This window comes from Rhipicephalus sanguineus, chromosome 6, assembly GCF_013339695.2.
Source record: "Rhipicephalus sanguineus isolate Rsan-2018 chromosome 6, BIME_Rsan_1.4, whole genome shotgun sequence".
Classification (NCBI taxonomy): domain Eukaryota; kingdom Metazoa; phylum Arthropoda; class Arachnida; order Ixodida; family Ixodidae; genus Rhipicephalus; species Rhipicephalus sanguineus.
In genome coordinates, this window is record NC_051181.1 from 85,412,113 (window position 1) to 85,434,752 (window position 22,640).

General features: G+C 46.6%; 2 protein-coding genes across 2 annotated transcripts in view; one reads left to right on the forward strand and one right to left on the reverse strand.

Moving 5' to 3' along the window:
• LOC119395975 (uncharacterized) overlaps window positions 1-15,065 on the forward strand; it is a 31,430-nt gene extending 16,365 nt beyond the window's left edge. The window contains exons 10-14 of the mRNA XM_037663004.1: window positions 4,903-4,941; window positions 7,932-8,051; window positions 10,166-10,204; window positions 12,853-12,912; window positions 14,783-15,065. Coding sequence (XP_037518932.1) covers window positions 4,903-4,941; window positions 7,932-8,051; window positions 10,166-10,204; window positions 12,853-12,912; window positions 14,783-15,001 — 477 coding nt within the window. The 3' untranslated portion in view covers window positions 15,002-15,065. The remainder of the gene's footprint in view (window positions 1-4,902; window positions 4,942-7,931; window positions 8,052-10,165; window positions 10,205-12,852; window positions 12,913-14,782) is intronic.
• Window positions 15,066-17,100: 2,035 nt separating this feature from the next.
• Window positions 17,101-22,640, reverse strand: part of LOC119395976 (uncharacterized) — a 67,697-nt gene continuing 62,157 nt past the window's right edge. The window contains exons 18-19 of the mRNA XM_037663005.2: window positions 17,887-17,946; window positions 17,101-17,243 (exon numbers count right to left, since the gene is read on the reverse strand). Coding sequence (XP_037518933.2) covers window positions 17,193-17,243; window positions 17,887-17,946 — 111 coding nt within the window. The 3' untranslated portion in view covers window positions 17,101-17,192. The remainder of the gene's footprint in view (window positions 17,244-17,886; window positions 17,947-22,640) is intronic.

The window sequence follows — 22,640 nt, forward strand, 5'->3', positions numbered from 1 at the left end:
TTCCCCGCTCACGCGCTCGCCCCCCCCATAAAATCGCGACCGGGCTACCGGGACGGCACGACGCGCTTTGCGTTTCCCTCTAGTCCGGCCGTGGCGCTGAATCACATTTTAAAGGCTCATTCACACCGGCGACTAGCAATGGTCGCGCGACCGTTTGCGACTGGAAGTCAAAAAGCGACTCAAAGCGACCGATGTTCACACCTGCGTGCGACTTATAACCGTCGCCATATAGAATTCACGTCTGCTCGTATACAGCTCGCATTGCCGTTGACCCGTAAAATAGGCTGACGTCCTGTTCCTGCGCATCTGATTGGTTCAGAGGTTTGCGACTGCAGTCGCGCGACTGAAAAATCGAGCAGCGAGCGACTGAGCCAAAGCAGTCGCTTTGCGACCAAAACGGCCATTTGCGACCAGTCCAGTGGTGGGAATGCCTTCCAGCATTTTGGAGCAGCCATTGGAGCAGGCAAAATCTGCTTTTGGAGCAGCTACCCCTGTGTTTGGAGCAGGCAAGGACTTTTCATGAAACACATAGAGGAAGAAAATTTAGCCTAGAATTTAGCCAAGCTGCCTAGAAATTTAGCCAAGCTGCAAAGAAAGCCCGCGAAATAGAAAAAAAATTCCACGTGACTGGCGCACTCGCACGCCGTGATCGTGCTGCTCTCAGCCGTAGTAGCCACCTAGCCGTGGTTTGACCGAACGAAATCAGCTGCGGCCGCGACTCGCCGGCTCCGTTGCAGCGGTAGGCCGATAAGTTGGCGGTTGTTGCTTGGCCCGCGCTCGCTAAAACTCGCACCGTCACGCGCGCCAACTGGCTGACACGGGCCAAGAAACGACCGCCAACTTATCGGCCTACCGCTGCAACTAGCTGTGACGAAGCCGGCGAGTCGCGGCCACAGCTGATTTCGTTCGCTCAAACCACGGATGAGAGCAGCACAATCGCGGCGCGCGAGAGCGCTAGTCACGTGTTTATTTTTGTTTTCGTATTTCTCGGGCTTCTTTGCAGCTCGGAATAAATGGTACACGTGAGACTTTCTTTCTCGCAAATAATGCAATGGGGGTTTGTGAAGACGCTCTCGAACTTTGCAAATCCCACTTCTTGCCTAAAGTCAATATTTAGCAATTGAGTTAAATTATCCTAATTAACAAATTATTTACAAAAAAAATATATGTAGTGCGCAAGGTGGCTGTCAGCAATATGTAAATGATTTCACTCGCCTCCAATATTGCATTTTTTAACCCTTGGCACAAGCTAGATGGGACACTTGATACACACACACACACACACACACACACACACACACACACACACACACACACACACACACACACACACACACACACACACACACATACATATAATATATATATATATATATATATATATATATATATATATATATATATATATATATATACTGCGTGCCCCGATCACATTGTTTACTGAGCCGCTGAAATTGTTTTCGAGAAGTGCGGAAATCGGTCGATAAATGATTCCTACTTCCGCGCGATTGCAGCGATGCAAGCATAGGGAAAGAACGAATGTGAGGTGGCGGCCACCGACGACCGCGCCAGTATGACGTATCGCTGACAACCCTGTCGCAATAAGTATATTCACCTAACTTCTCGGGCATGCCTGTCGCGTCGCGCTGCTTTAAGCCTACTGCACGCATTTGGCCGCCGATCGTTGCTGCTCGTTGTGCCGGACCGCGTTCACACGCGCACCGATTTGTAGAAACGAAAGCAGCTCGCTGTTGCGGAGTTGATCGTTGCGGATCATGCACACAGAAACCACGCTATACTCACGCCATCACGATAAACGCACGCGTACGGCACAGCAAGCGTAGCTCTGTCGTAACCATACTGCACGATTTTATTAGGCGACAACACAAACGCACCTCCGTCCGCTGCCAGGACCGCTATAGAGCATCAGCATCGAGGAGTGCGCGTCGCTTGCAGAAAGCGAAGGTTGCGGCGCAGTTGCAGTGCTGCTAGGGTAGCTAGGGTGCTAGTGCTGCTGTACCGTTGCTACTGATATTGAATTGGATTGCGTCGGCTGTCAAGACGGCTGGGACGCTAGTGGCGCCATTAACAAATGCAGCAGCTCAAGATGGCGACCACGACGTACATCCACTCACGAAGCGCGCTGTCCACGAAACATTAGTTTCGGTTCCTAAAACCACGTTGTGGCGCAGCAATCGCGCAAATTAGGCAAAAAAGACCCTTTTGGAGCAGTGTGGAGCAGCAATTGCCAGTTGGCGCAGATTGGCGCAATTGGCGCAGGTTTCCCACCACTGCCAGTCGCTTTGCGACTAACTTAGTCGCGCGACCGTTGCTAGTCGCCGGTGTGAACGAGCCTTAACATGCCGCGGGTTGGCGACCAAGTTCTGCGTCCAATATGCGACGCTCTTCTGGCTATCACGCTTTGTTCTCTGATTACGCTTTCACCGTTAACTACTGCAGCCACCACAAGAGTTTCTTTAGTCGTTTAACATGGATGTTAGTCGCCTGGATGGAGATGTACCACCAATCATCAAAGTGGGTGCATCCACGTTATACGGTGCTTTAGCTGCCAGATATCAATATACATTGTGCAAACTCTCTTATATAAATGTACAGTAAACATTACGTTACTTCTGTAAGGGCATGCTTTACTTTCGTGTTATTCCGATTCCTATAACGAAGAGATCAACCATGTTTTTTTCTGAGAGCTAAATGTCGTTTTAGCGGGTAGTTTCGGAATGTCTGACAAAGGTCTTTGGGGTGACAGTAGTAGAAGCAGACCCTACAACACATATTATACGACTGTCCTCGCTACAACATGCAGAGATGACCACTCACAGTTGCTACAGGACGCCTTGAACATATGCTTATGTCAGCGGAAATCATTTTCTTCGGAAGTCGTCGCAGCTGTGGGCGACGATCGCATCGCTGAAAGTTTTAAGGACGACAGATTTGCACAAGTGGCTGTAGACTGAATGTGTTTATTGTGATTGACTTGTGATACCACATGCCACATAAATGTGAGCGAAAGTGACGTTGTGCGAGTGTGTACTCACGCCCCTCTCTCTACTTGTAACTTTCAAACTCCCCCACCCTTTTCTTAGTGTAGGGTAGCATACCAGTTATGCTGAACGACTCAAAGTCTCTGCCTTTTCCCCTCTCTCCTGTTTCCTTAAGGGATCGTAAAGTAAGATTCAGAAAAGAGGCACCAATAGAGTCGTATTCGGCTATAATATGAGTATGTTCGAAATATACGAAAATGAAAGAATTGAATGTGTCTTTCCTCTACACAAAACTTATCACTTAACGAACCGATATCAAAACGCCATTATCCGACGTTCATACTATTTGACGAAGTAATGCGTCATCACATAATATGAGGAATGATGCCTTTTCAGATAAAGCTACAATAATATTCTGCGCCTAACCAATGTTGAACACAGGCGGAGGTGCTTTTGAGAGAGGATCACATATCATCACGCACTTAGCTGGCTTTTTTTACTGAACGGCCTCATGGGACGACCAACTCTCTGGGCTTCGCCCCTGCAAGAGTATACGTGCACATGCGCATAAAGACGGGTCACGTGAGCCAACATGTTGACCGTCCCGCTACCCCCTGGAAGAGTCAATTGATTCTGCCTCGTAGGAAAAACAGACATGTCAGACATGGTCCCGCTGGTTTTTGAGCCATTTTGACAATGTACCAACTAGCCCAGTCCAACGCCTTGGTATGTACAGACATGGTAGCTTCAGCCGATCCACATCGACAGCTTTCTTCCGAGTCCTTCTCGCTGTCATTGCAGACACCTCACAACCTCATCAACACCTTTCGTGGGGATTGTTCTCGACCTTGATTGCGAATTTCCTCTCTCGAGCTACGGCAACAAGTGGGAGGCTGTTGCTTAGGATTGCGCTGTACGTTACCCAATCACAGGAGCACTCTCAACTAAGCTAAGCTGCCGACGACGTCGCGAACTTTCTTTTAGAGCGATAGCTGTACTGCTCTCAGTACAAACCCAGAAAACAATTTTGTGAGTGCGTTTGACCTTGAAGCTTAGCCAACATCAATGTCCTCCCCTTCCTCCTCGAACGTTCATCGTCACCGCAACGGACATGCGCAATGATGGTTAAATTGTCCTCTCCCACGCACACCTCTCCGTCGGTGGCCGAGAGCGTCGAGCCGGCGGGCACGCGTGCACCTCGACACCACAACTCTTCTCAAATACCTTACCGACAATACGAATATGGACAGCGTGCCGTTGCTTGGCGCTCGGGACGCCGGCGCGCAGAAACCACAGCGACATGATATTCGCGGTAGTTACTGGTACGCTCGACAATATCGGGTGGATAGCAAAACGGCGCGTCGTCTGCTACAGCACTTCCGGTTCTAGGAACCATCAAGGCTCAGCTCGTCGCTGCTTCAAGTTGTGTGCGGTTCAGTGTAATCGGGGAGGAGGCAAGGTAACCGGTAACAACCGCGTCGCAGAAAGTACACGTTTTCTCCCCGATTACACTGAACGGCACACACCTTGAAACAGCGAAGAGCTAGGCATCGAACCGAAAGACGTCATTTTGCTATCCACTGTTTTTGTTTGTTTTAATCTGCCGTGATCTGCAGTGTATTATCTGGGTTATTCCTTTGTGCTTGTTGAGCTATAAATTTTAAGATAGCTTTAATGATGTGCAGCAAAAGGCTTCGGTATTGTTATGCGTGCAAGTATGGCTTATTTCGAAATTAAAACTTTCGCTGTCGAAAGTTAGCGCTTGCCTCCGTCCGCCATTTTTTCCCGTGTCCTTTTTTTCTGAAGCGTTATGCTGCAAGTCTCTCCGAGACCGCAGTGCAAGCGTGGCCCGTTCAACTCTGAAGTAACTTAACGAAAACGTATTGACGTCATTTTTCAGATGTTGCGGTGTGAAGCGAAAGGTGGGACCCATGTATTGGTGAGTGATCAACGTTGAGATACACACTTTTGCCTGCGCGTAAGTGTTCCACTTGAATTATCTGAGCGTTTCGAAGACGTTATACCGTCTTGCACGTGAACTATGTCCCCGTTTGTTTGCGTCTTTTTCCTGTTGAATACCCATCTCCTTTCCGCAGAGCCGTGTAGCCAGTCTTCCTACGCAACCTTTATGTATTTTTTTTCTTTTCAAGCATCTCACTCCTGCTATATATTGCAACCCTAAAGGAAATAGCAGATAAATTTAATTACCGAAGCCGCAGATGACATTAGCAAAGCTTTAGTGTTATCTTGGAACACTTTCTCCAAGTACAATGGGCCGGATCATTTTTTTGTTGTTGCGCGAATGTCTTCGTCAAAACAACAACTGAGTGCATAGTAACAGTCATACCGCTACACACGCTTTACACAGGCACTTACGCAAAACATCAGCAGTGCTGATTCTTATTAGCGTTGGCTTTGTATGCCTTGTGGTTAAATTCGGTATCGCTAGATGTCGCTAGCGACGTTGCAGCTGCAATGTGCAAATTTAGGGCAAAAAGGTAAGTGCTAACAAACTTGTGATTTGCGGACAAGCTTAAACCACTCAGTTTTAATCATCATCAACATCCTACTTACTACGGCCTCTGCAGGGCAAGGGCCTCTCCCATCTTTCTCCAATTCAACAGTTCGTGTGCTTGCTGTGGCCACGATATTCCCGCAAAACATCTTGATTTCATCTGCCCACCTGAATTTCTAGCTGGCCCTCACGTGAAACGAGGGCGCAGAAAGCACCGGAGACAACTTTCTGTGGCAATGAAGGGAAAGCTACAGGGCCACAATGCACGCATCCTACCGCTAATGAACGTAGTCCCACAATTGCGTCCGCATTTTCTGCGTGAGATATATAAAATACTCCTTCATTTTCTACATGTAGCTTTTTGAGACGGAACGCAGCGCACACAAGCGAGATATTTGTATTTCTTTTACTTTATGCGTTGTCACTTCGCATTTTTACGTGCTTGAAAAAGTCGCGCCTTTTACCCGTACCTTACTTGAACTTGACTTGCCACCGCCTTCAACGCGTTTCGAACGCGCTGCCTTTAGGCTGTGCCAAGGCAGCACAAACGCGTTTCGAACGCGCTGCCCAAGGCGGTGGCAAGTCAAGTTCAAGTCGAGGAGCGTTTCTGAATATGGGGATTAAGGCTGTTTCACATGCCGCGATTGCAGCGAAGAAAATCGCTCGGTTCGCTCTATTCGCTCTGTTCGCAACCGCCGCTAATGGCGGTTTCGTTTCACATGGACTGCGAATGCTTTGCGATTTTCGCTCTGCGACTGGCGCGGCGCGCAAAGCTGCTTGCTGCCGTTGTTTTGTGGCAGACACTGCATAATTTTCGAATGTGATGTAACAATCTGGGCGTTATGATATTCTTAACTTTTCATCACCGGTAGCGAAGAGCACGCGTGTTTTGTCATTTGAAAACACTTTCCAATCTAAATTCACTTGACAATACGCAACAGCGGCCATAACCAAAACAAACTTGTTGGCGCAATTTCGACGGCTCGGCCGGGTTGGCGCAGTTTCGACGGGTCTCAACTGAAACATCGCTCCGCCGCTGCGAACAGAGCGAAAAATTTCCAACATGTTGGTCGCTCGCCGCTGACCGCTGCGGCGAGAGCGATCGGCCGTTTTTTTCGCTGCGAGCGAATTCGCAGCCTGAAAATCGCTCTCTTTTGTGTCATGTGAAACGGCCTTTAGAAACGTTTGTGTCGAAATGCAACGCTAGCCATCACTTTCCATGGCGTTGCGAGACGCGCGCCAAACCGGACTACTTCGCGTAGCAGTACATGTGCAGACGCTCCGCCCCCGTAGCTTTCCCTTCATTGCCACAGAATGTTGTCCCCGAGCAGAAATGTAGTTCTGAAAATTAGTATGCAGAAAACTAAAGTAATATTCATATGTCTTTGGAGATAACAGCCATTTGCCATGGGTAACGAGGCACTGGAAGTAAAAGACCACGTCTATTTAGGGCAGGTATAGTAACCGCAAATCCCATCCATGTGGCTGATGTAAGTAGAGAAAACACAATGGGGTGGAACGCATTTGGCAACTATGCTTAGATCACGAGTGGCAGTTTACCAGCATTCCTTCAAATCAAAGTACGTAACAGCTGCCCCTTACAGGTACTTACCTACACGACAGAAACCTGGACGCTTGAAAAGGGTTCACCGTAAACTGAGGACGACTCAGTGAGCCAAGGAAAGAACAGTGACAGGCGCAACGTTAAGGACAGAAAGAGAGCAGTGTGGGTCAGGGAACAAATGCGTATTAAGGACATATTACTCGAAATCTCGACGAAGAAATGAGCATGGGCAGGGTATGTAGCTAGAAGGCAAGCTTTCAAGCATGTACCTATACATATAATCATTTAAAGAATACCGGGAACACCAGCGCGAAAGACAGCACACCAGGTGACGTCTCTTCAGCTCGGCGGCAATCGAAGCTCGCACAGCTCTTGCGCCTACTGCCTAACTGCTATGATCCGTATGTGCTGAACGGCACTAAAGGAACGCAGTATATAGTAATGGGCATTGAATTTATCTTTTGCTTGAATAAAAAAAGATGCAACGCGAATACAATTTCGTGATTGTGGCAGAAAAAATCCGCCTGTTATGGCGCTGTGACTAACGTTACCGAGTGAGTCTCCGGTAGTGCGCAAACCTTATTTTTTTGTACTAAATCGCAGAGCTCTGCACTGAAGTTTGTACGATGCTAGAGTTTCAAGCGCCTGTGTCAAGAGTGGAGTAATAAACATGAATCGTGTTTACATGCGCTCATTTGGCGACCATACATTCGGAAAAGAAAAGCTTGTTACTTCTTTTGCTAGCATAAGCAGTTAGTAGAAAAGAAAAAAAAATACTCTTTTATACGTGCCACATTTTCACACCCTGCATGCTTGTAAACATGTTCATGTCGTGACTGCGTCGTCACAGTTCGAAGGCATCCAGCGGCCCGAATTCCTGCGCTGCCTTTCCGGCCGCCGAGAGCGTCCTCACATCACCGAGATGTTCGATTCATCGACTGTGTACGACAATCCCGATCCGCACCAGAAGGTAGGTACCAGGGTCGCATGAGGCTCTCAGAACAACAACTGAGTAGTCCGCTGTAGATCATTACGAGGTAACAACAATCCAAGAGAAGCTACTGTACAGCGAAAACGTGCTGCAGCATCCTTTTATTGCTAAAGCAACGGCAGGGACACTCCAAGCGATTTTCGCCGTCACCGTGATGTTCCTGAAAGAGATCGCGTGGGATTAGATTTTATTGTGATGAGCTATAGGAAAATAGCGTGAGTGTAGCCGATAAAGATGGTGGCTTGCTGCGCGCCTTCTACCCGTGCAAAGAAGAAAAGCAGGAAGTTGGAGAGGAGAGAGGTGTGGAGCAGGTGAGCAGTCGTCCGATACTCCAGCTTGCTCGGCCATGGTATTGGTGCTAGCTCTCTGCACGGCCGAGCCCATAGGTGGCACCCACCTCCTACCTTTTAAGTCGTCTGCGTGGTTTTAAGCAGCTAAGCGAGCCGACATGACTGGTGGCTTCGCGTTCGTTGCCTTATCGTGCTTCTAGTTTTGAAAGGGACGTTACCTCAGTTTTTAGGACATGCATTAAACGAAAAAAAAAAATCAGGCGAAGCTTGCACTAAGCAGCGCAAGGCTTGAAACAGCGAAACTGGACGACTCTGAAGACTAATCTGGTTGCATCTATGTTGGTTCTAGGCCTTAGCTACGTGATGCAGGTTGTTTCTAGGTTTCTTCTAGGTCCTAGCTAGGCTTTAGTTATATGATGCTACGTTCCTTCTACGTTGATTCTGAGCGCAGAGAGGTTCGAGTTAAACCACAGACATTCACAGGCACGACAAGAATGTCCAAACTCCAGAGCTGAAACCAAGCGTTCGCACCTGTCACAGATCTACGGGCACGTCGTCGTTGGCGTAAGCCTTCCATCGCTTCGTGGTCTTCTCGCAGCCGCCCTTGCTTTTCCCGTTCCCTAGTATTATCTCGTTGTACGTACTCGGGGTCTTCGGATCACCGCCATTGCTTTGCAGTCATTTGGGCTAACTGTTGCCTCCTTCCTTTTTAGTGGAAGTTGTGTGTGTAATCGGATTTACGCAATGTCTGTGCCACATACCCGCTTATGATGATGATAGTTTTTTTGGCACGGGGTGAACAAGGAACGATTTGCTAAACAGCTTCGCTTTTAAAAGGCACCGGGAAATGTTTGCTCCTCTGTGCGTACACTGTTAATAATTCAAGCGTTGACAGCGAGTGTTCGCCATTGTTGAACCGTTAATGACGAGCCGTTAATGTTTGCTGTGCTTTCCCGGCGGTTGGCTCAATAATTTAGTGATTAAGTGAAGGGTTATTGAAATGCATGCGCCAGGTAAAAGTGTGCAGCGTTTTCGTTTCGCTGTCGAATACACTGCCAACCTCATTAGTGCTTCGCGATTTGCACGAAAATGCGACTTTGTAGTTTCTCTACCCTTCGAAACATTGTTGCTTTCCAGGAAATAGAGGCTGTCAAATGCCTTGGCAGCAGTAAATAACTATGATCCGGCCACGCGGGTGAAACGGCTGGGGTAGTTTTTAGAATACCCTGTTCGTGATGGGGGGGGGGGGGGGTTCGTATTCTTTCAGCCTGTTACAAAAGGTGGCTGGGCAAATTCGCATCATTTCAATTGTGCTTGTACACGCTTGAATGCCTTGGGTCTGAAAGTCCATCAAGCTCTATATGAAAGCTTGAGCCTTCTAACACATATTCGCTATCTCCCGAACAGATCTCATCCCATGCTTGTTACAGTTAGCCGACATTATTCACGCTCAAACTCATAGCGGACGTGAGGTTCTGATGTTTTTAAGAATAAACAGCTATACAATTTCTTTTCATGAAGGTGTTCGGATATTGATGTAATTTTAAAAATTTGCTTCTCCATTCGAGCCTGCAGGATTTAGGTTTTTCGTTTATTCCTGCCTTCGAGAACGTTTCGTTTACGCAAGCAGTGTGCATGTATTTTGTTCTCTGGGGCGCCAGAAAATTAAGTACTTTCACATACCTGTGTAGCATCATTAAATAAAATCAGCTATGTTCTTACCTTCATATTGCGTGCGTGTTGCATGGATGCACCGTGTGCGACGCAAGAGGTAATAAATCATTTCTGTATTCATTGTTTCAGCTGAAATTGTGCACCATGCATAAAAGAGCCTCGAATGAGGTAAGTGCTTATGTCGGAACAATAAAGCCACCTTCGCATTTTTCTTCCAATCGCTGTGTTTCGGTCATTTTCGCAGCATTCGTGTTATTAGAGCAGGCACATCTTTCCCTATAGGCGCTGCTGCAGCTCTGTGGCCGTTGTTTTGCTTCAGTGTATCACACGGTGGATGAAGGCTGAGGAGACATGGTACATCTGAACTATATAGTAGTACTGCTCACATTAGTAAATTACATCTCGGCAGCCAAGAAGCTTTATTGACTGCACAGGTTGCTCAATGTTCAGTAACCGCGAAGTAACAAGTGTTATGTGTTTGCCGCCTGTAACACTAACCGCGCGGCATAAAACATGACCACGCAGGTATACTGGGGAAATGGCACCCTTTAAGTAGCTCATGGTTGTGGTGTCGCTTGCATGGCAGCTAAAAAAAAAAGGAACAGAGGAGGCCACGCTAGGACATAACATCAGCAAGCAGGTGAACTAGATGGAAAGACGATGGGATAACCTTTGAGGCACACTTTGATGCTCCTGAATATCGTAAACTCACGGACGCCAAGGCTACAGCTAGGCACTCCTCGTTGAACCGACCTTGTAGCTCCTTCTTCATATAAAAACTAGAATGTGCAGTACGGTCAGGTATCGTGGACTGTGCTGTCAATGTTTCCACACTCAGATTTGATGACAATCGATAAAGCTGGGACAGTAGTCAAGAAGATAAAAAGCAAGGAGCACCAAACAAATGCCAGTGCAAGAGAAATAGTGGAAGCGGTTTACTTTGAGACTAGCTTGCGTTTATCTGCGCCTCTCGTACGCGAGAGTCTCGGTTGCCTGAACAATCCTTGCTGTACGAGTTTTTCTCCAAGAGCGTAGACTAGAAGGACGCTCCTTCAATATCTGTTAAGGCCACTCTCGTCATCCCGTATAAAGCAATGGGAAGCTTGTTAAAGGGCCCCTCACCAGGTTTGACAATTTTGAGCTAACGAGCGCAATGCATGCACTGGGCGTTCACGATTACGTCTGCCAAAATTTGCAACGCTACGCGCCGCGTAAATGGGTCAAATTTCAAGCTGAACGCTGCTTTCCCTTCTTCTCGCGTCCGCGCGCCCAGAGAATGAGGGGATCACGTACATGAGAGAATGACCCTACGTAGATGGTAGTGCTGTGACGTCGCTCCTCTGCGTAGACGACTGTGCTCTGACGACGCCAACAGTAGCACGTGACACTGCGATAATTACTTGACACGACGCGTAGTTTGTGTAATTTGTTGCTTGAATGGATGAATAAAACTTGAGAGCAATAATAAAACACACAAACAAAATGTGTGCGTTTTCTTTTTTTAATTTTTACTGCGAATCGCAGCGAGATTCGAGACTAATCTACCTCCGTTTCGCACGCGTTCGTGTTCTCGCGCTTTGCGCATCGTGCAGACGCCACCCTTTGCAAAGAAACTAATTTTCTACCGCGTTCCAGCGCTCATTAGGCTCATTTATCCTCCCGCGCCTAACTAGATGTTCATGCGTCCGTACAAATGTTGCAGCTTTCGTGCTCAGTAATAGGTTAAAAGCCAAGTGATCGGCGAGGGCGCATTCGGCATAACTTGCAGAGATGAAGCGCAGAGAACGCCGCCACAACACCGCTCGCGTCTCGGGGGCTCGGGCTGGTTCGGGCACGTCATGCGCTCGTGACATTTTGTGCGCATGACGTGTTCATGCGTATGCGTTATGTGATCATTCTGCTCGCGTGGCGAAGAGGGCAGGGAAGGGATATGGCTTGCGAAGGCTACACGGGGCGAGCGGCAAGGGTTTGCAGCTCGCCTCCTCGCATCATGGTTTCGCGCCGCTACAAATTATTGTTTTTCTCAGCTTCTAACCGACCGATTAGAAAAATTCTTGTGGCAAAATACTCTTTATTGGGATCGCAACAACTTGCAATGTCTAACTAAAATTCGTTAGGTCACCTGGTGAGGGGCCCTTTAAGAGGCATCCCTCACAAGTTCTGCTGTATGCGAAGCGCCGATTAGCCAAACTCAAAAGAAAAAAAAAACATCAAGCAGAATTAAATCTCGGGCTTTTTGTTTCGCTCAGGAAATGCACACTGGATAATAAGTGACGCAGTATTGCATAGTTCTAGAGTCATCTGAATAGCGTTTTTACCTTGCATTGACAGAGCGTTTTTAAAAAAAAATTTCTATCGATCGCATTTCAGCAAGGAGTCGAAGCCACTCTGTTGTGCTCATATATATAGTAAACAATAGATTTTCAGCCACTGCTGTGGGTTTAAAAAATAAAATTTAAGAAAATTTATTGGGTGCCACGTAATCAGCTACCGCCTGGTGGCTTATTGTATCACAATTTTAAGTTCAGCTTCAATAATCAGTCACTTACCTAATTTGCGATCGCTTTTATTCAACCTTGTGAGCAACAGCTAATTTTCTTGCCGGTGAATGTTTCCTGCTCCATAGTCCACAGCGTAACAACTTAATACCGATACGCAACCTATATGTATTAGTCTGAAAGAAAGTGGTTCATTTTGGGAGAGTACAAATAAGCAAGGTTGAAAAAAAAATGAAGTTTAAGGGATGGCATTATATATAAAACATTTTTGAAGTTGTTAATACGTTTGTTTCCATATATGTTGTGGTAACTCCGCAGGCATTCATGGAATACAGGCAATACCGAACGATGGTAGAAAAAGAGCAGAAGAGACTGGAGGTATGAAGACGCTTCCTCTTTTCCACTGATTTTTTTGGAGAGAAGAGATTACATCATTATCTTAAATCCCCATTCACAAAAACACATTTGTGTATTATGATATCCGCTGCGTTAACAATGATAGGGTTCGTTATACTAAAAATAAAAATTGTTGGGGTTTTACGTCCCAGAACCACGATATGAGTATGAGGGACGCCGTAGGGGAGGGCTAAGGAACTTTTGACCATCTGGTGGTCTTTAACATGCACTGACATCGAACAGTACACAAGCCTCTAGCATTTCGCCTCCATCGAAATGCGACCACCGCGGCTGGGATCGAACCCGCAGCCTTCTGGTCAGCAGCCGAGCACTAAGAAAGCTACACTTACTAAGAAAGCTACACTTCGGTGTGGCGGGAAGTTAGGCCATTGGGTTGATTCCATTGGTGAAGGACCGAGTGGCAAAGTCAAACGCATAAGAAGAGAAAAGCACAGGACGGGCGCTGCTCTGCGTTTTTTCAGCGCTGGTCCTGTGGTTTTCGTTCTCGGTTCTTCGTTTTGTCGCGCTGTCTTTCGCACATAAAAAAAAGCTAATATTTAGCGATCTTAGAAGTCGGGGATATGCTTACATGACCGATATGTAGTAAAAAAGTGTCATAACCTGAAATTTGTAATGCGCCAACCATTTAAAAATGTAATAACGTAACTTTCCTATTTGTTCACGCTCTGCTCATAAAGTGGGCGAAACGGAGGCATTCTTTCACGCTGTAAAAAGAGTGCCTAAACTTGAGGCCTTCAGCATTACTCTTGCAACTATTTTAGGAATTACTTGTTAGCTGTAAACTATTCTTGACGTTCAACTGCCTGAGGTGGTCTAACAGACATGCTTTTCAAAGCAGATACCGCTGTTTCTGGTGCGGAGTTAGGCATATGAGCAGTGTTCGCTCATCAGAGTTACTGAACGACGTCGACATTGACGAAGCGTGGTACAGTATTCGTCGCCATGTGTAATCCAGCCTTAATAGAATCCCAACGTTGAGTATTAGCAAAAAACTGCGCAAATCAGCATAGTTCTTGTATGCTACTAAAACCGGGTCAATTGCGGCGCTTTCTCCAGAGAAAAACATCCAAATTTTCTTCTTAAGCTATTGGGTAGGGATAGGCGAATAGTAAATTTGTGGTTGGAGGCGAATTCGAAGCGAATCTTGGTTTGGTCCAATAATTTCCAATCGAATAGTTCGAATAGTTTAAATCGCATACTTATAAAGAAAAATTAGCATTTTCGTCACGACACAACTTACTTGCAGAATATTTTCAAGAATTCGAACAAGGCTTGAGCGAATGTCACTTTTTTGGTTCAAGCAAAGCGGAAGCGACTTTGAATAGTGGCAGGATTTGAATAGCAGTAGGGTGCGAGTTATAAACGGTAAAATACGTTATGTTTCGAAATTTGCTATGCTTAGGGCGTATATGCCAATACACCGGCTTTTGAAATTAAAGAAGAAAAAATAATAATCCCGGTACACGTTGCATGCACGCTTAACATTTAAGTGCGACTTCGCGGCAGTGCGAATCTCCCCTGTGTAGGTAGGTGTTCTCACGGCATAGTAGCCCTACGCTGCTGTGAAACCATATTTCCAAGTATTATATGCGGTAAAAAAAAAGTACGTCTATTTGCTGATTTCGAATACTTCGGAATTTCGAATAACTTAAATTCGTGTGGATGCGAATTAGAATACTGTAAAATTCTTTCGATTATTGGAAGCTCTCGAATATTCGCCCATGCCTACTATTTGGTTGTTTCTAAAGTCACTGTAATTTGAAGAAGCATGCGTTCAACTCAGTTAACTTTTTTCTTTGTTTTTTTTTTCAAACAAACGTGGATGACGTAGGCATGTTACAACCACCACTTGGGTAGGCCCTTGGAGCCGACTACGATTTCCGGCAGCGAAGAAAGCAACGTCGCCACTGAGACGAGCGTAGAGGGCGGCAGTGAGGCCCCAACGGATCAGCCGCCGACTACCGTTGCTTCACAGGAGAACGAATTCTTGAGCACCGTCGCTTTAACAGCAGCTGCCATTGGTGAGGACGTCACTGTGAAATCCGACTAACAGTGTAATGTGGTTGCTCCAGCGTGTCTACGGATTGCTTTCAAATAAACCAAGTCTGAACCACGCCTGACAATGTTTCTATTAGGCTCTGTCATACTGGGACCGATCATGTAGTAGGAAAAGATCAAGTAATTGTGTGGGAGATGTTAGCCTACAGCAATGATTGGTGCGCTCCTCCCCTGGATATAGGACTAATTTGCTGTTTGTGACGTCAAACGCGGAACTGTTACGTCAACTGCAAGAGTGACTTCTCTCTCCTCCTCTCTAACTTTCTTTCCCCCTCCCATCTTCCCCTGTGTTTATGTGGAATTAACCCAAAACTAAAACTCTTTCAATGAACTAAATTCCGGGTAAAGATTGAGCCAATAAACCGCACTGGGCAATAGAGAAACAGCGCGTAAGCAACTATTTGGAATTACCTCAAACGCATGGTTAACGCTACTCGACCTTAGCCATCATCAGTCAAGAACAGCTGACAACATTAGAGATAACTTAGTAATCATTAGGCAGAAAACGTCATCATTCAGACATAAATAACGAGCGCTAGCCAACATTACTTACATAATCCAGCACTAGCCGGTATTTTGGCCTTCATCCAGGCAACACTAAACGACAGCAACCACCGCTATCCATTGCTGGTAGCATCAGTCTAAATGCGGTCGGTCAGGCTGTGTTAGTATGTGAATACCACAGTAAGTCCCGCTGAGTTACCGAACCTCGTTGTAGGTAATGTAGCAGGCAGGAAAGCTGCCAGTGCTTTAGTGGAAAATGGGAGGAGGCTCAGAAGTTATTGAGGAGTTCGCTGCGGTTCAGTAACATTGTAGTGAATGACGTTGTTTCGGTTAAGACGCTGCACTGGACAGGTCAGCCCAATCTCGCAGTCGTGCGCGGTGAGGAGAGTTCACAAGCGGAGCGCGAATTGACATATTCTCAATCGCCCGCTGTTCACACTGCCGACCATCCCGATTCACTTCGGAGGTGTTGGCGGCTGCTAGATTTCGTCCTTCAGCAGATTGCTTTCATTGACCGATAGCTGACGTATACCTAGAGCGGCGTTTGGATCAGATGCGCTTCTTGCTGCGGGGCGCCGCACTTTATAGTGTGTTAAAAAATACACAGTAGTAACACTAGCGCGCAGCGGAATAGCACAAGAAGTGAGTGAACGGGTTTAATGACGCACGCCTGCGTACCTTCTGTCGCCCGAGTCATTCCTCACCATGTAGTTTCCGTCGCGTACATAAACACGAAAGAAGAGAATAACTGCTTAAAGCGTATGACAAAACCTTCTAACTCCGCTCGTACTTGACGGATTCGGAAAAAAAATTGCGGCAATCGATTCGTAAGGTAATAAACTCCTACAGAGATGTCTGTCGATCATTACTTGAAAAAGTCGATCAGAACCTCTTGAACAGGTATCGTGGCACCATGGTAATGCGGAAGTCCCTGGTGTAAGACAAGCCCTCAAGTTGCCATCACTTAAGGTGTGTCATTTGAGCAATGACAATACATTCTGAGAAGAAAATTTTTACTTAAAATCTTTGTTTTGCCTGTTAGTATTATTTCGCTATAATCTGCTAATACTTAATGTGATATGCAGGTCAAGTTAGCCTCGTTTTCATCGGAGAGGAGAGCAGAGCTCGTATGTTGAGTCACTGAATTTTAACCATATCAACTCTTCAGCCATTGCTTAGCTAAGAGAGCAATTGAAAGTGAGCGAATAGTGGCGCAGCTTCAGTTAGCGCTACACTGTTGCGCTACATAGTTTTATGTACAGCAACAGAAATGAAACGCAACGAAATTATGCGTGAACACGATTGAACAAGAAGACAAGAAGTAATTTAGCAACCGAGTATAAGAGACCATTCTGAACATCTAATGACCACAAACAAAGACCATAGCGGACGGAAAACGAGAGCGCCATGCACTCGGAACTGCTCGGATTCTTGATGCCCTATGCAAAGTGAAAGCTGTGAGAAATGTACAGTTAATTTGTTTTGCCTAAGAAATAGAACATCAAAGGAACATCAAACATTAAAGACTTCACCGACAGAGACAGCTTTTTTTAAACAAATGATTATGTGGCAGAAGAATTCGTAAGACAAAGGTGAAATGCTTTTTATTAGTAATTATGATCGACTCACTGAACACAATGGCTTTTTCGCATGCATGAAAGCCACGAAGTTAGATGCTACTAGCGAGTGTTCTTGATACCAGACTGGCGGAACAGCTTGCTGGCGCATTCCTGGAAAAAATGAGAATGCACAGCCAGATACATACATGCAGTAACTGAGCACACGCATGCGCACGCGCTTACACAAACGTACACACGCACGCGACAGACAGAAAAATATGCACGCCACCTGCACATAGGCATGCAAAACATGCATTCTCTTCCGTTTTGAATGACATAACAAAGGTAGACGGAACAGGAGAGTTAGTAATGAAGAATGTTGGCTGAGGTTTGTCTCTCGTAAGCCTAGTTATCACGGGTAAAAGATATACGCTCGGCTTGGTTTTGCATATGCTATGGACACTGTGTTTCAATACCTTAGCCTGGACGCACGGTACTGCAGCGGCGAGGCTCCGAGCAAGCGCATCTGCGGCATTTCTTTGCAATGGATCACGTGCCGTGACGTTACGCTTGCCACCTTTGCGCTATGGCGGCTCGCGCTCTGGCGACTCAAGGTCATGACGACGCGATGAATGAAGTTGGAAGACGTAGTGTAGTGAAGCTTTCGCTCTAAAAAGAAGGTGAGGTTAACGGGTCCAGTGATCGGTTTGCTGTGCTACAATGTCAAAAAAGGGAGACGCCGATTCCTGGTGATTCGATACGTATTTCTAGCGCGCGAGATTACGCGCTAGGCTTGTAAAAAATGTGTACTCACAGCAGCGCTGTTAGAACGAGCGTAGACCGTCCTCAAGCGTTCCTCGTATCGACGAGTCACCTGTGACGCACCAAAAAGGAGACAAAGAAGAGGCAGAAGAGTTTTCTTCAGAACGGAAGTACCTTAACAAAAAAAGAAAGCTGTTGTTCTTCCCCGTGTAATCTAACAAAACGGATTGGCAGAACATCACTACGTGGGAATTGCGGGGTAGTGCTTGAGATGAGCTTCTGACTGCTTCACTTAACCAGTGAACGTGAGAACTAGCAGAAATGAGCCATTATTTAGCGAACACAAGCGGACACTAATGATGGTCGAAATGAGTAAATATTAGCTAGCTTCAAGCCACTTTAGACTCTTTTGGCCATCGTTAAGCAAACTGTAGTCAGCACTAGCTATAACCTAGCCACTGGTAGGCAACACTAGGCGAATTAGCCGTCATTTAGTCTCCGTTGTACACATTGGCCGACATAAGCCATAATTTATTCAGCACAGACAGAATTAGCAGTCATTACGTACATAAGGCGGGATTAGGAGGCGCAGAAATTAATTCGAAGTCCCCAACTACCGAATGCCTCTTAATCATATCGCAGTTCTGGCACGTAAAACCGTAGAAGTTATCATTATTAGTAGTTAACACTATTAGCCACCTCAAGCCGACCTTAAATAGTGCTAGCCACTGCAGCTTGTATGTGATCATCAGAGGCCGGATTTTTAGGCATTAAAAAAGCTCGTTTTAGGCGCCAGAAATAGGCAGGCAAAACAACGTAGTAGGCTTCTAAAATCGTAAATATAGGCACAATAAGTTTTGACCTAAATGCAAATAATTTCAAACGAAGACGTGCACGACTTCTATCTACGACGGGAAAACAAAAATGTCGTTGCTTAAGATGGCACAAAGGCGCCGAAAGTTGAACACAGCCGTGAAATCGTGCGTTGTCCCGCATAGTTCGTAGAACAGGATCTCCCCCCGTGTTCCGAATGGTGAGTCTAGTGTTCACTGTCGAATCAACAAACTCCTGGGTGTCTTTTCGCCATTACTCAGAAGGACGGAGCAGATATATCGCTGAAAGATCAAACGGGAGGGATTCCTTCTATTGGCCGGGTCGAATCGCGTAGCGTCATTTTCTCCTCTATGAGCGAACCACTGGCGTAGCCAGAGGGCATAGGCGTGCGCACAGGGGGTCAGGGGGGGGGCGCCCCCCCTACTCACCTAAGAGGGGAGGCGCAAAATCTGCCCCGTACATTGACCATTATAGTCATCTAAGAGGGGGGGGGGGCGCAAAATCTGCCCCATACATTGACTTATTAGGGTGGGGGGGGGCGCTGTGATGAACCTTTGCCCCCCCCCCTGATGGGGAACCATGCGCACGCCTATGCCAGAGGGGAGCGGTTCCCCCCCCCCCCCCCAAAAATAAAACTCTGCAGTTTTGCATGTGTATATATACACGCACGAACATACATAAAGTATAGTTGAACTCCCCCCCTTCCCGCTCCGTCCGAAAAAAAAAAATTCTGGCGACGCTACTGCAGCGAACACCTTACAAGTAAATAACAAACGAAACAAAAGGCGCGTGCGCATGCCAATTTTCTTTATTTGCTCTTCGCTCTCCTTTCCGCTGACGGCTCTCTGCGGTCTCGCATTCGCCAATTTCTCGCGCCATATCAGCGCGACGGCTAATGTTCGCGGCGTATCGCACTTCACTGCTGCTGGCGGTTGTTTCCAGCATTTGCTTGAACTAGAGGACCATAGAGTTCCAAACAGTCAGTCTTAGCGCGGTAACATGAATAGCGGGATGAAACTGCACGCGGGAGCGAAACTTGAGGCTAAATAGTACTCATATAAACGCCAATCTAGAAAATAGGCATTTATAGGCGTTTGTAAGCACTTAGGCACAAACGCCAAAAATAGGTATTTATAGGCACTATAAAAACACTATGAAAGCACTTCTTAACCTCTAATTCATGCTCATATGTCAAGTTAGCGCGATAGGAGCCCGAGGAACAAAATAGGCATTTGCCTAAAATTCGGTCTCTAGTGATCATACAGTTGGCCAGATCCCCCGCCTCTGCTCGCTCATCTTTCAAAACCAACTTGCTAAGGTTGAATACCAATAATAATTGTTGGGGTTTTACCTCCCAAAACAAGGATATGATGATGAGGGACACCGTCCCTCATCATCATATCCTTGTTTTGGAAATTTCCGGAAATTTCGATCACCTCCGGAAATTTCGACCACCTGTGGTCATAGGCGTGCGCAGTGTTCCCCATAAGGGGGCGGGGGAGGTTCTACGCAGCGCCCACCCCCCTCCAAGTCATGCATAGGGCAGATTTCGCGCTCCCCCTCTTAGGTGACTGGAGGGGGGGGGGGGCCTCTGCCCCCTATGGGTTCGCCTATGGGTTCGTTAACGTGCACCTAAATCTATGCTAAGGTTGAAGACTGGCGTGTTGGTGTAGCGTAATTGAAGTTGGTCAGCGCAACAATTCGACGGAATACACAAAGAAGATTCACGCACAGCAGAGCGCTGTACGTGAATGTTTCTGTGGCCCGCACAATATAATGCGTGTTCAATGCGGTGTGCTGTGTGTCACTATGATGTGTATGATGTATGATATACGAGTCCCGCGCGATATGGGGTATAATATGACACGCTCTCATGCGTGGTATATTTACTTGATTCGATAGCTGTACTCTTCGTCAGTGAAATCATTTGTGTCACAGAGTTTCCTACAGCGATCTCCAGGGAGCTCCGACGCCGCAATTGTCCAAGTGCCGTGGGAATGATAGGTAGTAGATGATGGATTTGCCGAGTTTCCGTTCTCGCGGCTTAAAATGTTCGGGCGGCTTTGTCTATTACTGTTGCCTAACTTCAGTGGCGCTAGAGAGATCACTACACTCCTTCATTTTGCAACGAAGGCAGCATCGGATGAATTCTGGTAGAGCACATGCTTCTCGCTTGTTTTGACGTCGTTTGTCTTATTTCAGCGTACGGGTTTTGGCGACAGAAAGACTTCGCAATATCTTTGGGCTTAACTTTCCGCATTTGCATTCACATTTCACAAAGAAAAGTATTGAGGTGTTGCCGCCTCTTTGTATTAGTGGCCCGAGCACTGAGTGGCACTCTTGTTTCTCTTCCAAGCTCTTCCGGTCAAGCACTTACTTTCGGTTTTAAGAATATTCATAAAATGTCAGGTAGAAATAGATATCGATGGTTTTGGCTCAAGTTAGGAGTTATATTGGATACATATGATATCGGAGCATAACTTCACTTAAGAGCCAACACACTGTCAGGATAATCATTGAATACAAATTTATTGAGTTAATTGAAAGATTGTGAGCAGCTGGGATCGTTGCGGCATCTGGCGGAGCAGATCTCAACCACGCGCTTCTTTCTACGTGGCTTCCGAGATCCGCTTCGCCAGCGCGCGAAACACGAAGCTCACCCAAGCAATGCGCAAAGGCACGCGACTGCCGACGTGCGTGCGTCCCTACCAGACAACTAAGTCACTTATTATGGTCGCCTCCTGCATTTTTCATGAGAAGTTCTTAGGTACTTCATCCAACGCGAAAATTGACCGAGTAATGCAAAAAGCCATCATCACGTGATGACGTCACCATATGATGCCATCATTACGTCACAGATAGCCAACATTTGTGATGTGATGTCATCTGACCGATGACTGTGACGTCATCGTATGACATCATTGCTTGGTCAAAGGTGGGCCGATTCCGGAGGCAGTGCAAAACAATGTGAGGTGCAGAAAGCTTGCAAGGCCTCCGAGTCCCGCCACGGTGGTCTAGAGGTTATGGCGCTCGACTGCTGACACGAAGGTCGCGGGATCGAATCCCGGCCGCGGCGGCTGCATTTTCGATGGAGGTGAAAATGTTTGAGGCCTGTGTACTTAAATTTAGGTGCACGCTAAAGAACCCAAGGTGGTCGAAATATCCGGAGCCCTTCACTACGGCGTCTCTCATAGTGATATCATGGTTTTGGGACGTTAAACCCCAGATATTATTACTACCATGCCTCGGATCCTGGAGGGATTGCAAAACGACGTTAGTTGCAAAAGCTTTCGGAGGGGGGCGCGGGAGGTCCACTACATAGACTTAAGAGAAAAAGAAGAACACGTCTTTCGCCTTCGAGTCGACTGAGGCGGATGCAAAAGGGGACCCTGTGAGTGTTATTATTAAAATTATTATTTTTTCGTCGAGCGTGGCAGGAACTGTGTGCACCGCTTTCATGGCTAATAGGGATCCCATGTAACAAGACCGTTCATACCGAGAAACCATAGTTCGTACAGCAGTTACATCGCACTATTCGACCAATTAAACTGCCCATGTCGGGACGACGTCGTATTATGGCGATGTCTACCGTCAGCGCCCAGCGTGGTGAGTTCGATCACGTGTCGAGCGTCCGCTACGATGGCGACAGTTGCTACACTTGACAGTGTATGGACGCGGAATTATGACCTGCTGTAGGTTATTTATATGCGATATACTTCTTATTTCGATTATTTTATACGCTGCATGATTACGTCCTATGGCTCGCTGGTTAGGTTCTGGTGGTGTGGCTCAACCCACTACGGTGAATTGCCAATGAATTAATTGGGCGGTGGTAGTAGACAAGAAAAAAAAAGAACTAAAGAGAAATTTTGCAAACAAATAAAGTTGTGAGATGGTCATCGAATGGTGATTGTAAACGACTTTAATTTGCAATAGGATGATTTGGTGAGGTAGTTGGTACTGCAATTGTAT